At 42.7% G+C, this 17,596-nt stretch overlaps 1 protein-coding gene across 1 annotated transcript in view; it reads left to right on the top strand.

The window, feature by feature from the left end:
- The window catches only part of LOC113455937 (zinc finger protein 709-like), a 30,580-nt gene that overhangs the window by 6,478 nt on the left and 6,506 nt on the right, over positions 1-17,596 (top strand). The window contains 1 exon segment of the mRNA XM_026778622.1: positions 5,635-5,805. Coding sequence (XP_026634423.1) covers positions 5,635-5,805 — 171 coding nt within the window.

Raw genomic sequence — 17,596 nt, 5'->3', positions numbered from 1 at the left:
GAACTCACAGAGATCCGCCTGCCTCTGCCTCCCGAGTGCTGGGATTAAAGGCGTGCGCCACCATCGCCCAGCTCAAAGAACCTATAATTACAGCGTAGGCTATGTCAGTCCACCTCTTCCTCCCATCTGATTTTTGATTTTGGAGTATAGAAAGAAAGTCTGACCTATGCTTATTCTGTTTTCTATTAATTTCTTGCCTGCAGAGAGACATTTGATTCTGGGGGCTGCTGAGCTAAACCAACACTTTAAAGGTATTTTGCCTTAAAAATTTAGGTCTAAGGACATGTTACTTTGGAAAAAAGGCTCTGCTTTTGTTTCCACAGAAGATGAGAACCTGTGGGTGTTGGACTCTAGCATCCAAACACCGAGAAGGAGTCGTCCCCAGAGACCATCTCACACACCACAGCCGATGCAAAGCATGAGGATTTTATTAATTCTGTCATGACAGGGTCCCCCAGCATTCGGGAAGCCGAGGGACCCCGAATAGCTGGTACAGTCTACTTTTAAAGGGGCCATAGAAGCAAGGGGGGTTGTTCTTTGACTATTCTGATTGGCTTATTCGAAAGGGCTATTACCAATAATTGACTGGAGAGCTGTTGCCAGATCAGATGAGGTAAGAGGTCATTTTGACCCCATTTCCCAGGGGACCGAACCAAAACATACGTATATGGGTAATTGTTCAGGAACTGAGTAGGTGCGAGTGTAGCTGTTAGGTCCTTGGTTCCCAGGGAGGAGGGGAAGCACTATGGCACAGAGGCTGAGAGGATTCAGAATTGTCAGAAATGGCTTCAAAATTGTCTTAAAGTCTTACATGGGTTCCCACCAGGCTAACGTGGTTTGATAGAACAAGACTCACCAAAAGGTCTCCATGAATACTAAAAGTACTTCACCCAGCCAACCACAGCAAGCAAGCAATTTGAAGAAAACAATGCCCAAATTCCCAAAAGGATTCTTTATAAATGTTTGTTTTCCTTCGCAGGAGGATATGATACAGGGATGAATGTTTTGCATTGGTATGGATCCTGGTCTATATACAGTTTTCTTTATTTTTTTTTAAAGATTCTCTCCTTTTTTAAAAAAAGATTTGTTTATTTATTATGTACATAGTGTTTAGCCTCCATGTATGCTATATTCAGTTTTACAGTTGATTTTGTTACACTGTGTATGTTTTTTTGCTTTTGTTTAAGGTATTATGTTTATATAGCTCATTTAAAGATGTATTGTATAGTTAAGAAATAGATTAATAGATCATCATTTATAATAAGCAAACTTATAGTCATGTTAGTAAGCTTTTGTAGGTATATAGAGATGTATTTCAGTTGGATAGATAATATTCAGCACTCCAGAATCTTCAGCATAAGGCCTTTAAAGGTTTTAAGATAGGCTTATGTGGACAATGAGACATGTCTGCTTCTGGCAGCACCATTTACTTTAGAGACATTGATGGACGTTGAAGATGTTCCATGTAGTTGCCTCCATTAACTGAACTAGACATCAAAATTCCAGAGATTTGCCTGGTGGTGGTAGGGCACTCCTTTAATCCCAGCACTCAGGAGGCAGAGGCAGGCAGATCTCTGAGTTCAAGGCCAGCCTGGTCTATAAGAGCTAATTCCAGGACTAGCTCCAAAGCTATAGAAAAACCCAGTCTCAAAAAAGCAAAAATATATTCCGGGGATTCCTTCAACTCTGGATTTTGCCTCCAGTGTGTGTTGAGCCTTGTTATCAGTCAGTATCTATGAGGCAGGTTTCCCCTTGTATATGACACACATATGTACATTGGTTTGCTAAACATCCATTTTGTACTTTTTTCCTAATTAATACTTATTGAAATAACAATACAATTGCATCATTACTTCCCTTTTCTTCTCCAATCTCCTCTCACATACTCACCTGTAACGGCGTAAATGAATGCAAACAGATTGTAAAATATATACACAGCTTTAATGGGGAAATTAGACTTACAGTACCACGGTTCCCGCAGAGAACAGGAAGCAGAAGAGGCGGCTGTGCCCACGCCTGGCAGATTTATAGGTAAACATTCGCCCGAGGCGGACATGCCCCCTAAGGCTGGGCTTAACCCTACACTCACCTCTTCTCATGTCCCCCTTTTCATTAATTTTTGTTTTTCTCCTAAATATAGGAATACAACCAGCTCAGTATAGTTCTACATGTGTCTCTGTGATCTCAGGACTGATCAATGGGATTAGCTAATCACTGAGTGAGGCGCTGCCCTGGAAAAGACCATTTCTTCTCATCTCAGCCTTCCCCACTTGCGCATTGTTCTTTATGTAGATTTGAGGCCCCAGGAGCTTTGGACCTTTCATGGTTTTGAGTCTGTTGGTATCATCTTTGTTCAGGTCATCTCTAAGCAGACATGTTAGTAGAATCAAAAGGTGTAAGTGTTCTGACCTTTCTAGGAGATGGTCTCACAAGGAAATGTCATCTCCTTTCCCTGTATCTGAGTGTTAAGTATCTGAACTTAACACTCTAGTATTTCCAAGGTGGTTTATGTGGATTTAGATTAAAAAAATTTACATTAATAATTTTTTTTTTTTTTTTTGGTTTTTCGAGACAGGGTTTCTCTGTGGCTTTGGAGCCTGTCCTGGAACTAGCTCTGTAGACCAGGCTGGTCTCGAACTCACAGAGATCCGCCTGCCTCTGCCTCCCAAGTGCTGGGATTAAAGGCGTGCGCCACCACCGCCCGGCTACATTAATAAATTTTGAGTCATATGTTAATGCTTGAATATAGGATTTCATACCAGGTGTTGGGGGCAGAGAGAGAGATAGAGTGATGGGGGAGGGCAGGGAGAGAAAGGGAGAGAGATAGAACAGGGAAGAGAGGGAGGTAGTAGTTACCACTAAGAAGGGGAAGAGAAAGAGAGAGTGTGGATTGAGCGTGTCCAGGTTTTAAAGGCTGCCTAGGCTATGTGCACAAGGACTTTCATAGGTTTAGCTACCTCATGCATAGATCACGTGACTATGCAGTGACTCTCCAGGGATGGGAGCCACAGGCTGGTGTGAGCACCTTGCAGGTGCTAGGAATTGAAACCCAGATCTTCTGAAAGAGCAGCAGGTGTTCTTAACTCTGAGCCACCCTGAGAACAAAGTCATCCTGAGAACAAAGGCTTTGAAGTCGTTTGTTTATTATGTTTTGAAATTCTTGGTGTCTATTGTAAAGATTCCTTGTTCATCTCTTTCCTTCTTTTAGTTTGTTGAACAAAGGTCTGTGCCAAGTTACACGTGACATTATGGTGCCAAATGCATAGCTTGAAGCACAGAGAATTCAGCCACATTGAGGAGTGGAAGGATTTTTTTTTTTACTGTAAGAACACTAGTAATTCTTTTTAAAACAGTTTTGTGGTAGATTCTGTAATCTACATTTTTATCTTTCCTATATACTCCCTTATTTTTTAAGTAGTTTCAGTAATCTTCTCTTTCATCCTTTCATATCTATATCCCTTTTCCTCCTTCTTTCTTTTTTTAAATTTTTATTTAATTTTTTTTTGAGACAGGGTTTCTCTGTAGCTTTTGAGCCTATCCTGGAACTAGCTCTTGTAGACCAGGCTGGCCTTGAACTCACAGAGATCCGCCTGCCTCTGCCTCCCAAGTGCTGGGATTAAAAGCATGTGCCACTACCACCTGGCTTTTGTGTTTTTTCAAGACAGGGTTTCTCAGTAGCTATGGAGCCTGTCCTGTAACTAGCTGTGTAGACCAGCCTGACCTCAAACTCACAGAGATCCACCTGCATCTGGCCCCTGAGTGCTGTGATTAAAGGAGTGCTCCACCACTACCAGGACTTTTTTTTTTTTCAAAACAAGATCATATCTGTATCTTCCCTTTTTTTCTTTTCAAAACAATAACCTTGAATCTAATTTCCTTTGTTTAGCTTTTCCTCTGACCATTGCCCATAACAACTTGTAACCAATACATTAAGCAAAGACAAACATCCATAATCTATTTTTTGGGAATGTGGGCAGAGTTTTCTGGGCTACATTCTGCTGACTCAGGGCACTGATAATCTTATGGGAACAAAAAGAAAATTTAGGATTCTGGTCAAGTCCTGACTGGAGTATTGTGTGAGGCTGGGTCATCCCAGTCAGCAGTCTTGAAGCTCTTTTGGATGTAGAACTCAGCGGAAACTGCAACAGAGGTGCCCTAAAACATCCACTCCCACTGTTGACTTTTCAAGGGTTTCTCCTTGATCAAACATTATTTTTCTTAACCAAAAATGAATCCACGTCCTCTCATTTCATGCGGAAACAAAGGTAAAACCTCTTGTCCAAAGTAACATCTTTTGACTTAATTTTGAAGTCATTTTCAAAATATATAAATTCACAAGCATTTATAACCAAATGTCTCTTAGCAGCTGTTTTTCTTCCCCAGCAGTCAAACAATTCAAAGACAACACAGTAACATGGAGTATCCAGATTCTCTGTGTATTTCCCATGTTTACATGGAAGCTAACTGGGGTAGATGGGAGTTGGGTGTGCTAGTTTTTCTCCCAAACCCAGATAGGTTAGGTTTGGTTTCAGCCTTGGCCTGCGCCAGTAGCTAAAATGTCTTAGGCAAATAGATTTTTTTTGTGAACTCATGCCCCAAAAAGCTGGGTGCCAATTGGAACACAATCAAAACTCAGAGACAGAAACTGGGGTTCAACCTAAAGACCCAAAAAGGAAAGAGGCCAGCAGCTGGCTCTTACCTCCAACCTCAGTCCAAAATGGTGATCCTGTCTCTAGAAATCTGAAAATGAGACTTTTTGTTGAGAGTTGTTTCCTCCTGTTTTATCTTCCTCTCTAGGGCTGGGAATAAAAGCATGTACCACCACGATTAAAGTCATAGATCACCTGGTTTCTATAGCAACTACTTTGGGAACATGTCGTGGATACTGGGATTAAAGGTGTGTGTTACCATTATCTGTTCTGTGTGGCTGATCAGTGGTGTTTTGTTCTCAGATCATCAGTCAAACTTTATTTATTACAATTGAAATGCCACTACAGTACTCATAGAGACAGGCTTTCTAGCTTCATTCTCTCTAAATATTCAACTGACACTAAGACTACACCTTTTAGAAAAGAGTTTGTCCTGAATTATAGAAGAAAACTTCAAAAGCAATGGAGCCGTCATCCAGCCATCATTCTGGTGGGAGACAGGTCTATCATTTTGTTTTCTTATCTGGTTCCTGCATGTCTCTCCTGTTCTCTGAAGTGACTGCGCCTAACAGGTAGAAATTCCTTCAGTTCACCTGACCTCAGCGTGAAGCCACAGAACAAACATCTCCTTTTGTGTCCTTAAATCTCTTTAAAGTTGTTAATATTCCCGGTACCCCTCCACTCAAGGGACAGGGAATCACTCCACTCCACAATGAGGGAAGGGCTGTGTCCGTGAGGAAGAAGGGGAAGTGCCTACGAATGCGGGAAGATAGCAGGGCCAGCGATTGTAGCCAGGGACAAGTGCCACTGAAATACACACCTCTATGAATCTGGAAAAGGGCTGGGTCTGGGGTGGGAGGCGGGGTCAAAGACCGTTGCGTGTGTTTGTAAGAGAGGGTTGCTCTTGTCACTCAGGTCTCACTAGCCAATCAGAGCCTCCAGACCTAACTGCCAGTCAGAACTGTACACTCTCAGGCCTCACTAGCCAATCAGGGCTTCCAGTCCTAACGGTCAGAACTGGTGCGAGGTTTTCCGGAAGCCGCGTTGCTGCTTGGATTGCAAAGGAGCCGGCGCCAGTGTTTTCGCGTGCAGTGGTGCACGCGCTGATGCCCGGAGCTGTGAGAGGACCATGGGCGAGCAGGAAACCCCCGACATGGTGAGCATGGGATTGCTGTCCCTAAACGGGGAAGAACAGAATGGGGAGGTTCAGGAGCAAGTTAGTCTGGTCCTTCCCAGGGCTGTGTGGAAATCGGCATCCCGAGTGCCGGCCCTGTGAGTTCCCACATGGTTCGTGCAACTCCCAGAACCCAGACACGGGCCTCTTAATAACTTCGCTCGGTGAGCTACATCTCTTCAGAGCTTTGGGAGCAGGGAATTGCATATAGGAACTTATTTGTCGTCCACAACACCGTGATTTTGATGCATCTGTGGAAGGCAGATTGCCAAACTGGGAGAGGTTTCTCCAGTATCTTCTAGAAGGACGGCCCTTTGCATTTAACCTTTACATTAACGTCCATTTGTGATTAATTTGGTGGAGTTTGTAAAAGGCGTCTCTTGTGCTGGGGAGCACTCCACTTCTTAGTTGTGATGTAGAAGAGTTGAGTTGGTTATATAAAGGAGTTACCAATGTTTAGGAGCCAGAAAGTAAGAAAAAGTAGAATTTAGCTGAGCGAGGGCTGCCTCTAAAACACCCCAAAGATAAGTGTATACTAACCAGACCTGGGAGAGATCAGAAACCTAGGGTATTTCTTTTTTCCACCTGGATTGTTCAGGCATTTGGCTCCAAACTCTTACAAAGGAGACACCTGTGACTGAAAATCTGCCCATCCCTATATCAAAGAACAGGCATCTAACAAGCTGCTTAAGGAGGTGTTACAGGATCTCAACCTAACTGATGGGCTGGTGTGCCTTAAAGTTCCAGTTCTCTCTGAGAAAAGCATAGTTCTGAGAGATGGGCAGTATGACACCAGGTGACAACTATTTGAAAAGCAAAACACTGCTGTGTTAAGGACTGGTCTGGTTGAACGAGACTTTCATTTATGACCTCAGGCAGGGAGGAGAAACATTCTTCCTACCAGGAATAACAGCCTGCGTTCTAGGCCTTGGGAACTTTGCCTAAGGCCTGTATATATTGAGAAAAAACAGAGTTTCTTTTTGAAAACTACGAATTTAGAGCTGGTACTGGTCTGGGGTCAGGGCCTCTGTGGAGGGTTCCTTTAATCCTAAGAGCCAAGGTCTTCCCAGTAAGTGGAGCTGTGGTTGTCAGCCCCAAGGCCCCTGTAGGTTTAGTCAGTAATGTTCTTGAGATCCTCCATGTTTCTCTCATTCACCAATGTTTGACTATCCTCCTCCTGAGTTTGTCTTATTTTCTGCTTTCTGCTGACTTGATAGCAGTTCCTGATCACCGTCCGTTTCTGCCCTAGCTGTTGTACACTAGATGTTACTCTTCTTAAGGAGCTCACTTGGCATGAGACATAGCTTGTGCCAAACCTTCCTTCCCAGCCCTGCTTTTATCCTTCCCACCTTCTCCTTTTCCTGTCTGTCTCATTCCCTGGCACTTTCCCCTCAGGAGCCTGTCACTGAAGAATGACCTGCTGCATCAGGTCACTGGGGACCTTCAGAAATATTTCTGATAATGTCTTTACTGTGTAAACCTCCCATCTGCCTAGGTGACTGGACCTGCAGTCTCCTGTCCCTATTTAAATTGTTCAGAGTGTAACCTGGCACATGACCCTAAGAGAAATTAGGGATGACAGCAGATGTGGAATGCAGACTCTTGTCTGTGCTGCTCCTCTGAGCATTAGACAGAGATACATGCATGCCATCATTAAAGAGACTTTTCTTTATTAATCTCCTAATTGTGTGGAGTGATTTCTCCCTGAGAAGACATAGTAATTCTAAGGCAACTCCATTTCCAGCCTTTTACACATGTGTGTCTGTGACAAGCACTGTTCCACCATCTCAGGTCACCTTGATTTCAGACTGCTACAATTCAGGGCAATGATCTTATTGTCCTCTGTATTACACATCTAAAATTCCTAACTTAAATGCATGCACCACCTCAGAGATTTAATATTATCCATTGTGTCATGTAGTCAACTGTCCTTTGTAATTACAGGAAAAGGGTTTGCACGTGGAGCATGGCTTCTGCCTTCAGACAGAATAGAATAGTTTATTATGTACACCACAGGGAAACAGGGCAGGCAGTCAGCTGCTGGAGTCTCCACTATGAAAAAGGCCCTGAGTGCGGCAGGAGGAGTTACTCTGTAATTTCCCAGCATGTGTCAGTTCACATCATGTGAATAAAGACTGGCCACATTGGTGTTGTTCAGTTTGGGAAAGTTACCTTGTGCAGTGAATATTGAATTTGAATTAGGGAGCTCTCCTGTGCAGATGTGTTCAGTCCTGCTTCACACATTTACGGCAGCCCAGAGGTTTGAGAAACAGGCCATTGAGTGTTTGTAACTCTGTGTGTCAGGCTAAAATACACTATTTTATCCTTTAAATAAGTGAATTAACCATTTATTGTTAAGTTGCTTTTATCTCTGTTTGTTTCCATTCTCCAACTTTTTTTCCCCCTTGGCTTTTGGTTTTTTGAGTCAGGGTTTCTATGTGTAACAGCTCTAGCTGACCTAGATCTAGCTCTGTAGACCAGGCTAGCCTAGAACACACAGAGATCTGTTTGCCTCTGCCTCCTGAATGCTGGGATTCAAGAACACCACCCCTGCCAAACACCAAATTTTCTTGATCATTAAAAATTTCATTCCTTTTTTTCTTAAGTGCTATCGGTTTATTTCTTTGTGTTGAGAACAGTGTCTCGTGTAGCCCAGGCTTTCCTGGAGCTATGAAGTTGAGAATTACTTTGAACACTCAATCCTGCCTCTGCTGCCCAGGGCTGGGTATACAGTTCTGCAACTGCTTCCAGGCTGGGCCTTGGCTGCTGAGTGAGTAGGATAGGAGACCAGGGAATGAGTGTCCTCCGATGTCTCTGACTTTTCCTGGGAGTTACAGATGAAGAAGGACCTGTGCAGGAACTGAGTTCACTCATCTAATTTGAAGCTGGTGCAGGCACAGCACAGAAAGGGAATGGCAGGAAGGAGGGGAGAGCTTTCCTGCTTTGGCTTTAGTTGATATTAGCAAGGTGGATGCTCCATAATGTCCTGAGTGTCCATTTTTGGGGATACACAGACCAGGGCACTCAAGAATCTGAGTAAAGGACTTCCTTGTCATGTAACCAAATTACTGCAGTTATAAGAATTCAACTAAAATAGAGGATCCTGGTAAAAAGTTGTTGCCCTGCCTGACAGGAGTGTTATTTTCCAGGTTTAAGATGCACAGCCTCAGATAAAGGGTGTGAGTAATCCTTGGTGTGCTCTCAGACAATTTGCTAGTCTCTGGAGCATATGGTCCTAAACTTTTGCAATAATTATTTGTGATCAAGTTGCATCACATCCAGAGTTTCTTTCTTGCCTCCAAGCCGTACAAAGACCCCTCACTGTTTTCTAATCCATGGCTTCTCTTTTGCTTTGACAACAGTCACTGTTTGAATGGGACCTTTATTTTGCTGCAGGACTTCCCAGCTAAAAAGCAAAGGGTTGACTGCACTGGACACTGAGTGTGTAATATATGTGCACACAAAGGACCCTGTGCCCTAGACAAGGAAAGGTAAATACTCTGGGAGTGTAGAAGAATATCTACTTGTTGAACCCAGCCAGGAAAAGCTCAAAAGAGGCCTGCCTGAGTCTCAGTAGTTGACTGGAAGGCAATACCTGTTTCCAAGAAAGACCACAAACTGAGGCTGCCCAGGCACCACCCAGGAACAGACCATCCAAAGGAAATTCCTAATATTTCAACCATTGTCCACAAGATCATCTGCCAGCACACACCCACCTCTTTTTCACCAGGATACCCCTAGACAAATGTCAGCCAATCAGGGGTCCTGAACCTTAGAAATCCCTTGATACTATAAAAATCTGTATCGGCGTAAATGAAGGCAGACAGAAATTATAAGAATATATTCAGCCGGGCGGTGGTGGCGCACGTCTTTAATCCCAGCACTCGGGAGGCAGAGGCAGGAGGATCTCTGTGAGTTCAAGACCAGCCTGGTCTACAGAGCTAGTTCCAGGACAGGCTCCAAAACCACAGAGAAACCCTGTCTCGAAAAAAAAACAAAAAAAAAAAACAAAAAAAAACAAAACAAAACAAAAAAGAATATATTCAGCTTTAATTAGGGAAAGACTCACAGAACCCGTGGTTCCAACGGAGAACAGGAAAGCAGAAGGGGCTGAGGGAGAGCCCACCAGCAATATTTATTAGTAAAAAATATCCTCAGGCGACCCCGCCCTACAAACAAGGTGATTGGCTGGGGCTACCCCTACAAAAATCCAACTGCAACTGAGCTCAGAGCTCTCTGATCACCCCAATACCTTGGACACAGGGAGATGCTGACTTTGCAAACTTGTGTAGAATAAAGGCTCTTTGCTTTGTATTTTGTTGTTGTTGTTTTTCCATTCCAAAATTTACACTTCCTCCCCTCCTCCCATTCCCCTCCCGCTTCCCCACTCTCCCTCCTTCCTCTCCCTTCCTCCTTAAGAGAGGGCAGGGAACCCTGCCCTGTGGGAAGTCCAAGGCCCTCCCCACTACATCCAGGCTTAGGAAGCTGTACATCCAAATAGACTAGGGTCCCAAAAAGCCAGTACGTGCAGTAGAAACAAGTCCCAGTACCTTTATCAATGGCTTCTCAGTCAGCCCCCACTGTCAGCCACATTCAAAGAGTGTGGTTTGATCACGTGCTCGTTCAGTCCCAGTCCAGCTGGATTTGGTGAGCTCCCATTAGAACAGGCACACTGCCTCAGTGGGTGGACTAACCCCTCGCTGTCCTGACTTCCAGGCTTGTCTTCTCCCTCCTTTGCTTTTATGTGCAAATTGGGTCTCCTAGTTGGTTTTGGGAGGTCTCCATGATCTGGACATAACATACTAAAATACAAACTTTCCAGACTAGGGCCCTGCCTGCTGGGTTGGGAGGGCAGAGCTGGGAAGACCTGTGCTGTCTGAGCCATTTGATCTCATCCAGTAGGGGAGAGCTTATTATTACGAGACCCAATTGTGCGGCCCAGCTAATGAGATACTCTGGCAAGGCTTAGCATTAGGAACATTAGCTTGCAGGTTTTCTCTGGGGTTCTCCTGTGCTTTGACTGTTGGGAGCTGTAAGAAGACCACACGTCATGCCGTGTGAGTGTGGGGTGCGGTGAGTGTGGGGTGCTCAGCGCAGGTCTGCTGTTCTGTTGTTTCTGCTGGGGCTTGAATGGAACCTGAGTCAGCCTGTGGGTGTGTTGGTCCTTGAAGAGACCTTGGCAGTGAACCTGCCCTCTGAGCCTCCCTGTGTGGGAAATTCTGGAGAGGGAGAGGCTCTGCAGCCTAGGCATGGGAGGATCTGATGCTTGTGATGTCACTGTCCAATGTGCACACACAGACATTGCTTGTGATGTCACTGTCCAGTGTGCACACACAGACATTCCTTGTGATGTGCGGTGGGAAAATGAGCTGGAAAAGGTAAAGGCCTGCTTTCTAGAAATTCTGAATAATGAATTCCACTTTCAGGTTTTTCCTGTACATGATACAAGTAGTTTAGGAACTGGTAGAAAGAGATGATGTGGATCAATCTTCAGCCATACACGATTAGAATGCTTTTAGCTTTCTGCTACCACCAGCCAGCATGGTGTGATTCAGTGAAACTCAGTTCCAGTGGACAAAAGGGGTTTCTGTTCTGCAGAGATCTCTCAGGCATCCATGGTGTTGTGCAGGTCAATGGAGCAGATTCCACATTTTGTGCCATAATCCATCTGGCAGGAGGCAGATTTTAAATTATTCTTCTGTGTTGTTGTGGGATTGGGCATCAGAGGGACGGGGTTTACCTGAAACCACAACAAGCCGTAAGGGGCTGCAGAGCCACAGCAGGGGATCATCTCCATTTGCAGAGAGCTTTAGAGCACCGGGCTTCTGTCTTTGCAACAAATACCAACGACTGGAGGTCGGAAACATTGTAAGGGTCACCTTGAGTTAATTTGTAGAAGTTGTGAACTCTGTGTTTATTTAATTTCTAAACACTTGGACTCACAGGGGGCTGGGTAACACTGGTCAAGACTCCACTTTTCCTGGCTGAGATTCCTTTGGTCTCTGGATTAAAAATTGACTATATTAACCTTCCTTTGTTCTTGGCTCTTTCTCTCCATCTGCTTTATTCTTTCATAAATATTAAAAACATTTCTTTTTAAAAAAAATATTCTTGATAGTTGTAGCTTTGTTGTAAGTATAGAAGTCATATTGTGTCGGTCTGTGTACTGGTGTTTCATAATCCCATTGAGCATTCTGAGTGTTTTGTAATTAGCTTTCTGGTTATAAATTGTTGGGCGTTGTCATTGGATTGTCTTCTCATGAAGGTGCAAATTTATATTGATGGATCATGTTCTCAATTATCATTTGCTTCTTTTTTTTTTTATTTATTTTTGATGTTCTTGTTGTTGTTTTTAATCTGTGAAAGGCTTTTGGTTAATTAAATAAAAACTGTTACGTGTCTTTGAAGGTGACTCAGCACATATTCTCCTAGGGGATGACCTGACTTCAGATACCAACAATCACATTGGGAAGCTCATACCATCTGCTATTCAAGATCCCATTGATCTGACATCATCTCTTTTTGCAGGTCACCAGTGTATATGTAGAAGATGGTCTATCTCATTACACAAACATACACAGAAAGTAGTAGTAAACTTGTTTTCAAAAGCGCTTGTGACTTCTAGAGCAATGAGAGTAAAATGAGATGCTTTAAGTGCATACTAATTTTTTTAAAAATCTGTTATCTTAAATTTTGTTTTCAAAAGTTTTCATCTCCTTACTCTGATGCAGGCTACAGGCAATCGTCTATCATAGAACACAACATAGTATCTAAGTGATCCTAACAGACATGCTTTTCTTTATCACAAGAGCATGAGATCCTTTTAGTAGTCAAAATTATTTTCTAGAAAGTTAAAGTATGAGAAGGCTTCAGGCAAATCTCCAGTTTTGGTGGAACAACCTCCTTGCCCAACCAATTTTCTATGATTGGTACAGTAGAGAACTGAGTGTACAGGATGAGGGGTGGCAGTGATTAGTTAGGGTTTGACTTTGATTGGAATCTTACAGTTCTTGTTTAAGGAACCATAATTATTAACACATGGATTTTGAATCTTTAAAACCTCATATACTGTTGTCTCTTTGTCCTAATTAGCCTCAGCTGTCAAGAGAACATCAATTGAGGTTGTGCCCAATCAGAACATCTGGTTACAGTGTCTGAGAGAGATTGTGTTCATTCTGATTGATGCGGGAAGGCTCTTCCACTGAGTTGTCAGTATTTCTAAGCAAGTGGCCCTGGGCTGGATTAGAGGGATAGCTGAGCCTGAGATGGTGATTAAGCAAGAGAGAAAGCCAGGAAACCATGTTTCCTCATGTTTTGCATTCAGTTATTAGCTTGAGTTTTTATCCTAATCTCCCACAAGGAGGATTGTGAGCTAGGGGTATCAACCACATGAACTTCATCATCTGTGTTGCTTTTGGTTAGAGAATTTAATAATGGCAACGGAGAAGAAAGCTTGAACAAAATGTAGCTAGGGGCCAATTGTGCGATACATTGGCATAAATCTTTCTATTTCTCTCTACATTCTGAGAAAGTGAGTAAGGCAGTATTCAAAAGTAATGGAGTAATGGGCTGATTTTTAGATAAAATATTACTTCTGTTGGATGGTTATTACTGATGAGTCATTCAGGTCTACAATGAAAAACACATCGGTTTAGAAAGAAATGAAAAGTCTGCATTTTGAAAGACAAACATGGTATGCATTCACTCATACGTGGATATTAGACACAAAGCAAAAGATAGCCAGCCTACAGTCTTCAACATGAGGACATGAAGCAAGGAGAACCCTAAGAGAAACATTTATAGATCCTACCAGGAAGGGAAGTAGACGAGATCTCCTTTGTAAATTGGCACAGTGGGGGAGGGAGGAAGGAAGTAAAGGAGTTAGGGAGGAAGAAAGGGGAGCATGCAAGATTGGGAAGTTTGATTGAAGGACAGAGAGGGAGAGTAAGGAGAGAGATACCTTGAAAGAGGGATCCATTATAGGGTGAACGAGAAGTCAGGCACTAGGGACAGACACTCCCAAGAAACCACCATTGCCCCAACATAACTTGCAGGGAAGACAAGTGTGAGTCAAAAGTTTTGTCGATGGCTTGGTATCCCAATCGCATCACTAGGAGCCTTATGCGGTTACAGAAGATGGCTGGCTCAGCCTCCATAGTCTTGATTACTAGGAGTTCTCACTGGGTCACCCTCATAGTCCCAGACTGTGTGCACTGCGCTGTTTCCATGTCCTCCACTAAAAGCTCTACTTTCCAGTCATCTCCCCTGTGCTCTCCACCTCTGTCCCTTTCTTACTCACCTGACCCCTCAGGTTCCCATGCGCCCCTGCTTCTAATGCATCCACACGATCTATTTCCTCTTGCTAGGGAAGCCATACATCTCCCCCATAATCCTTTTTGTTTCTTAGCCTCTCTGATTCTATGGGTTGTACTGTTATCAACATGATTGTACCTTGTGGCATGAGTTCTAACAGGCCTTAATAATAGTTGATTTCGGCTTAGGAATGCCCTGTTTATAACCCCTTTTGGGGTGACCTTGTTTGCTGCAATTGAAACATTGACATTTTAGGGGTTTGTTTTGTTTTGTTTTTGCTGTAGATCTGAATGAGTCATCAGTAATACCTTCCAACAGATTCACTATTGCATTTAAGAAATTAGCCCATTATTTTTTAAGTATGCTCTTTTAATTTCTAGGGGATAGGCAGAATAAGAAAGATTTTGGACCAAAATATCACACAAAGGACCTAGAGCTCAAACTCTTATGGAGTCTATCTAGTTCTGACTGAAATCCTATGATTTCTATCTCCACTTTCTGCCATTACTCTCAGTTTCCCCACCTTCCTGGTCCTGAAAGAACAATCAGTTAAGTTCTGCATGCAACTTTCTATGGTTTTGCCACCTAAAGTCTTGCTATCTGCTACATTTTTCCAAAAGACAACATTTGTGGGCTCTACCTAGCAACAAATTCACTTTTGGTGTCTCTCTCTCTCTCCCTCTCTCTCTTTCTTTTTTTAACTTGCTTCTCTGTTGCTGTGATTAAATCTATTAACCAAAGGATTCTAGGGGGAAAAAAACTGGATTATTTAGCTGATTCTCTCAGGTTATAGTCTTCCATTTTGGGAGTTTAGTCATATAAATTCAAACTGGTCACTAAAAGGAGATTCCATGGGCAAAGACTGTTTCCTGGATTTCCTCTTCCCTTCTCACTGTCTCATGCTCAGATATCTACCTTTTCCATTCCAGGCTTGTAGCACAATTAATAGAATCTCAGAGATAGATATTAGGGTTCAACCTGAAGTTCAGAAAAGCAAAAGAGTCAGCCACTGGCTTTACCTCAACCCCAGTCTGAAATGGCGACCCCGCCTCAAGAATCTCAGAATCTGTCTGAGAGCTGTCTCCTCCCATTTTATATTCCTCTCTAGGGCTATTGATAGAGTTCTTTATCATCCTGAGTGAGACAACTAAGACACACATAGACAAAAATGGTATGTACTCACTTATATGTGAATATTAGCAGTTAAGTAAAGTAGTGAAAATCTTCCTTGTATTCTAACAAAATAAAGCTTGCCTGAACTTGAAAGAGCCAAGCTACCTTCAAGTTAATCATAGAGGTCTGGAGGTCTCTACAAACAGAGAGCGTATGATATGGCCGAGCAGTTCTAGGTAAGCTTTGGCTGTGACTGGCTCCTTTGTCTCTCTGATCTTTTAGCATTTATCCCACATCTCATTCCCAGGCTTTTATTCTGAACACCTGTTAGAACTTGTACTACATTGGCACACAACTTTAAGGCATGATTCATGAAAATGTTGATTGTGGGTTTGCAGCCAGGGGCACAGGATGGAGCTGCACATGGTGCTCTTTCCAGGGTCACTGTCCAGCCAGATAGGTTCTTCTCTCTTTTTGCCTAAGCCTCTAAGTGAGATTGGGAAAAAAAAAAATTTGTTGCAACTTCTGTGCAACAAACTCCATAGGGCTGAAACTCCATTGGCACCTGGAATTCAAACAGCACAAGACTTAACCACACTTAAGACTGGCTGGGTCTGCCTTCAGGGAGTTAATTGGCTTCTTCCACATAACCCCATGTATATTTTTTCAGAAAGCTGCTCCCTCTGCCCTGTGAGTTGAGGGTTTCCCCTAGACTCCCTCTTCTCAGGTTGCCACTCTTAGCTCATGGCTGCATGGTAGCAGCTGCAGCTCTCCTCAGCCAAGCTGTGCTCCTGTGTTCTTCCATCCGAGATGCTGCACAGCTGTATGCTCCACTGTCAATGGTGGAAGATTTTGTAAGAAAACTGGGAATTCTTAAAGAGAGGTATTAGTTGAGAGAGAGAGAGAGAGAGAGAGAGAGAGAGAGAGAGAGAGAGAGACTTTTTCCATATTCAAAAATAGGAACACTATTACAATGGAGGAAGTTACGTCTCTTTATGATAATATGCTAGATGACTTAAAAATAACAATAAAATGAGAGGATAACTAATTTAGATTGGATTTATATATTGTCAATTATAAACTGATCAGTTTTATTATTTCTATTTTATCACTAAAAAAATTGGATAATATTAGTACTAAGATACAAATTTTGTAAAAACTTACTAAAACAGATCCTAGAAATATTCGGATTCAACCTCTTTCATGGAGAGATAACTGCATATAGGGAGGAGAATCATTCAGAGAGAAGTTACAGGGATAGGGCCATCCAAGCCCTTTGAAACTGAAGCCCCGTGAATTTTAGTCAGAGGGAGCAGATTTGATGTTTTTCCTACTGTGCTTCATTTGGTCTTGCCTTGGGCCTGTCCTCCCTTATTGTATCTCCATTTCTCTCAGAGTATGAGTGGTGTGCTATGCTGTTGTATGTAGGAAAGATGTAACTTGTTTCCTGAATATACAAAGTATTATTGTCAAGAGATTGTCTTGTGTGTCTGGAGAGACTTTGGACATTGGAGTCGTATAAGGGTTGTTGCAGATTATGAGAATCGTTAAAGTGACTAAATGAATTTTCATCATGGATGACCATTAGTCTAGAGTAACCTGGGTTGTATGTAGTTGATTGAATATAAAGTCTCCCAAATGATGATGTATTTGGACACATACATGTCTTTTGGGGACTTTCTTTCAATTGCTTGTGAAACTTTTATTAAGAAGAGACTTTCTGGATGGTCTTCCTCATTGGGGATGGAATATGAGTCTCTATAGCATCAATTCATTTCCTGTTCTTTGTGTCTATTGTGTTGTAGTTGATACTACTCAGCCAGCTTCCTCCTTATGCTGTCATGCCTCCACCATTAAAGACTCTATCTCTACATCACATACCATTCAGTAGAAACAACTGCTAGTCAGTGATAAGTCTGTTTGCTACGCTTCTGCTTTTTAATTGTATGTTTGTGAAAACTAGGTTTTTCTTTGTGGCCTTACCTGTCTGGAAAGTAGCTCTGTACAACCAGCTAGCCCCAGAATGCCCTGAGACCCACCAATCACATTGACTTGGTATTCCAAATGCTGGAATTAAAAGTGGGCCAATATTCCTGGCTATTTTTGTTTTCACATTGTGTCATGTTCCTGGAAGGTACATTTTTGACCATGTCAAGCATTGGCTGTTAAACTGAGCTTCACTTCTACCTTGAATTTTCAAATTTGGCAGAAGATACCATTCGGTTTCCCAGGATGTCATGTATTCATGACAAAAATCCTGCCTGAGATACCATTGGGTTTCCCAGGATGTCGTGTATTCATGACAGAAATCCTGCCTGAGATACCATTGGGTTTCCCAGGATGTCGT

The sequence above is a fragment of the Microtus ochrogaster genome, chromosome 4 (genome assembly GCF_000317375.1).
Source record: "Microtus ochrogaster isolate Prairie Vole_2 chromosome 4, MicOch1.0, whole genome shotgun sequence".
NCBI classification, from domain to species: Eukaryota; Metazoa; Chordata; class Mammalia; order Rodentia; family Cricetidae; genus Microtus; species Microtus ochrogaster.
The sequence above is the reverse complement of the archived record's forward strand: the minus strand, read 5'-3'. Positions and strand labels throughout refer to the sequence as shown.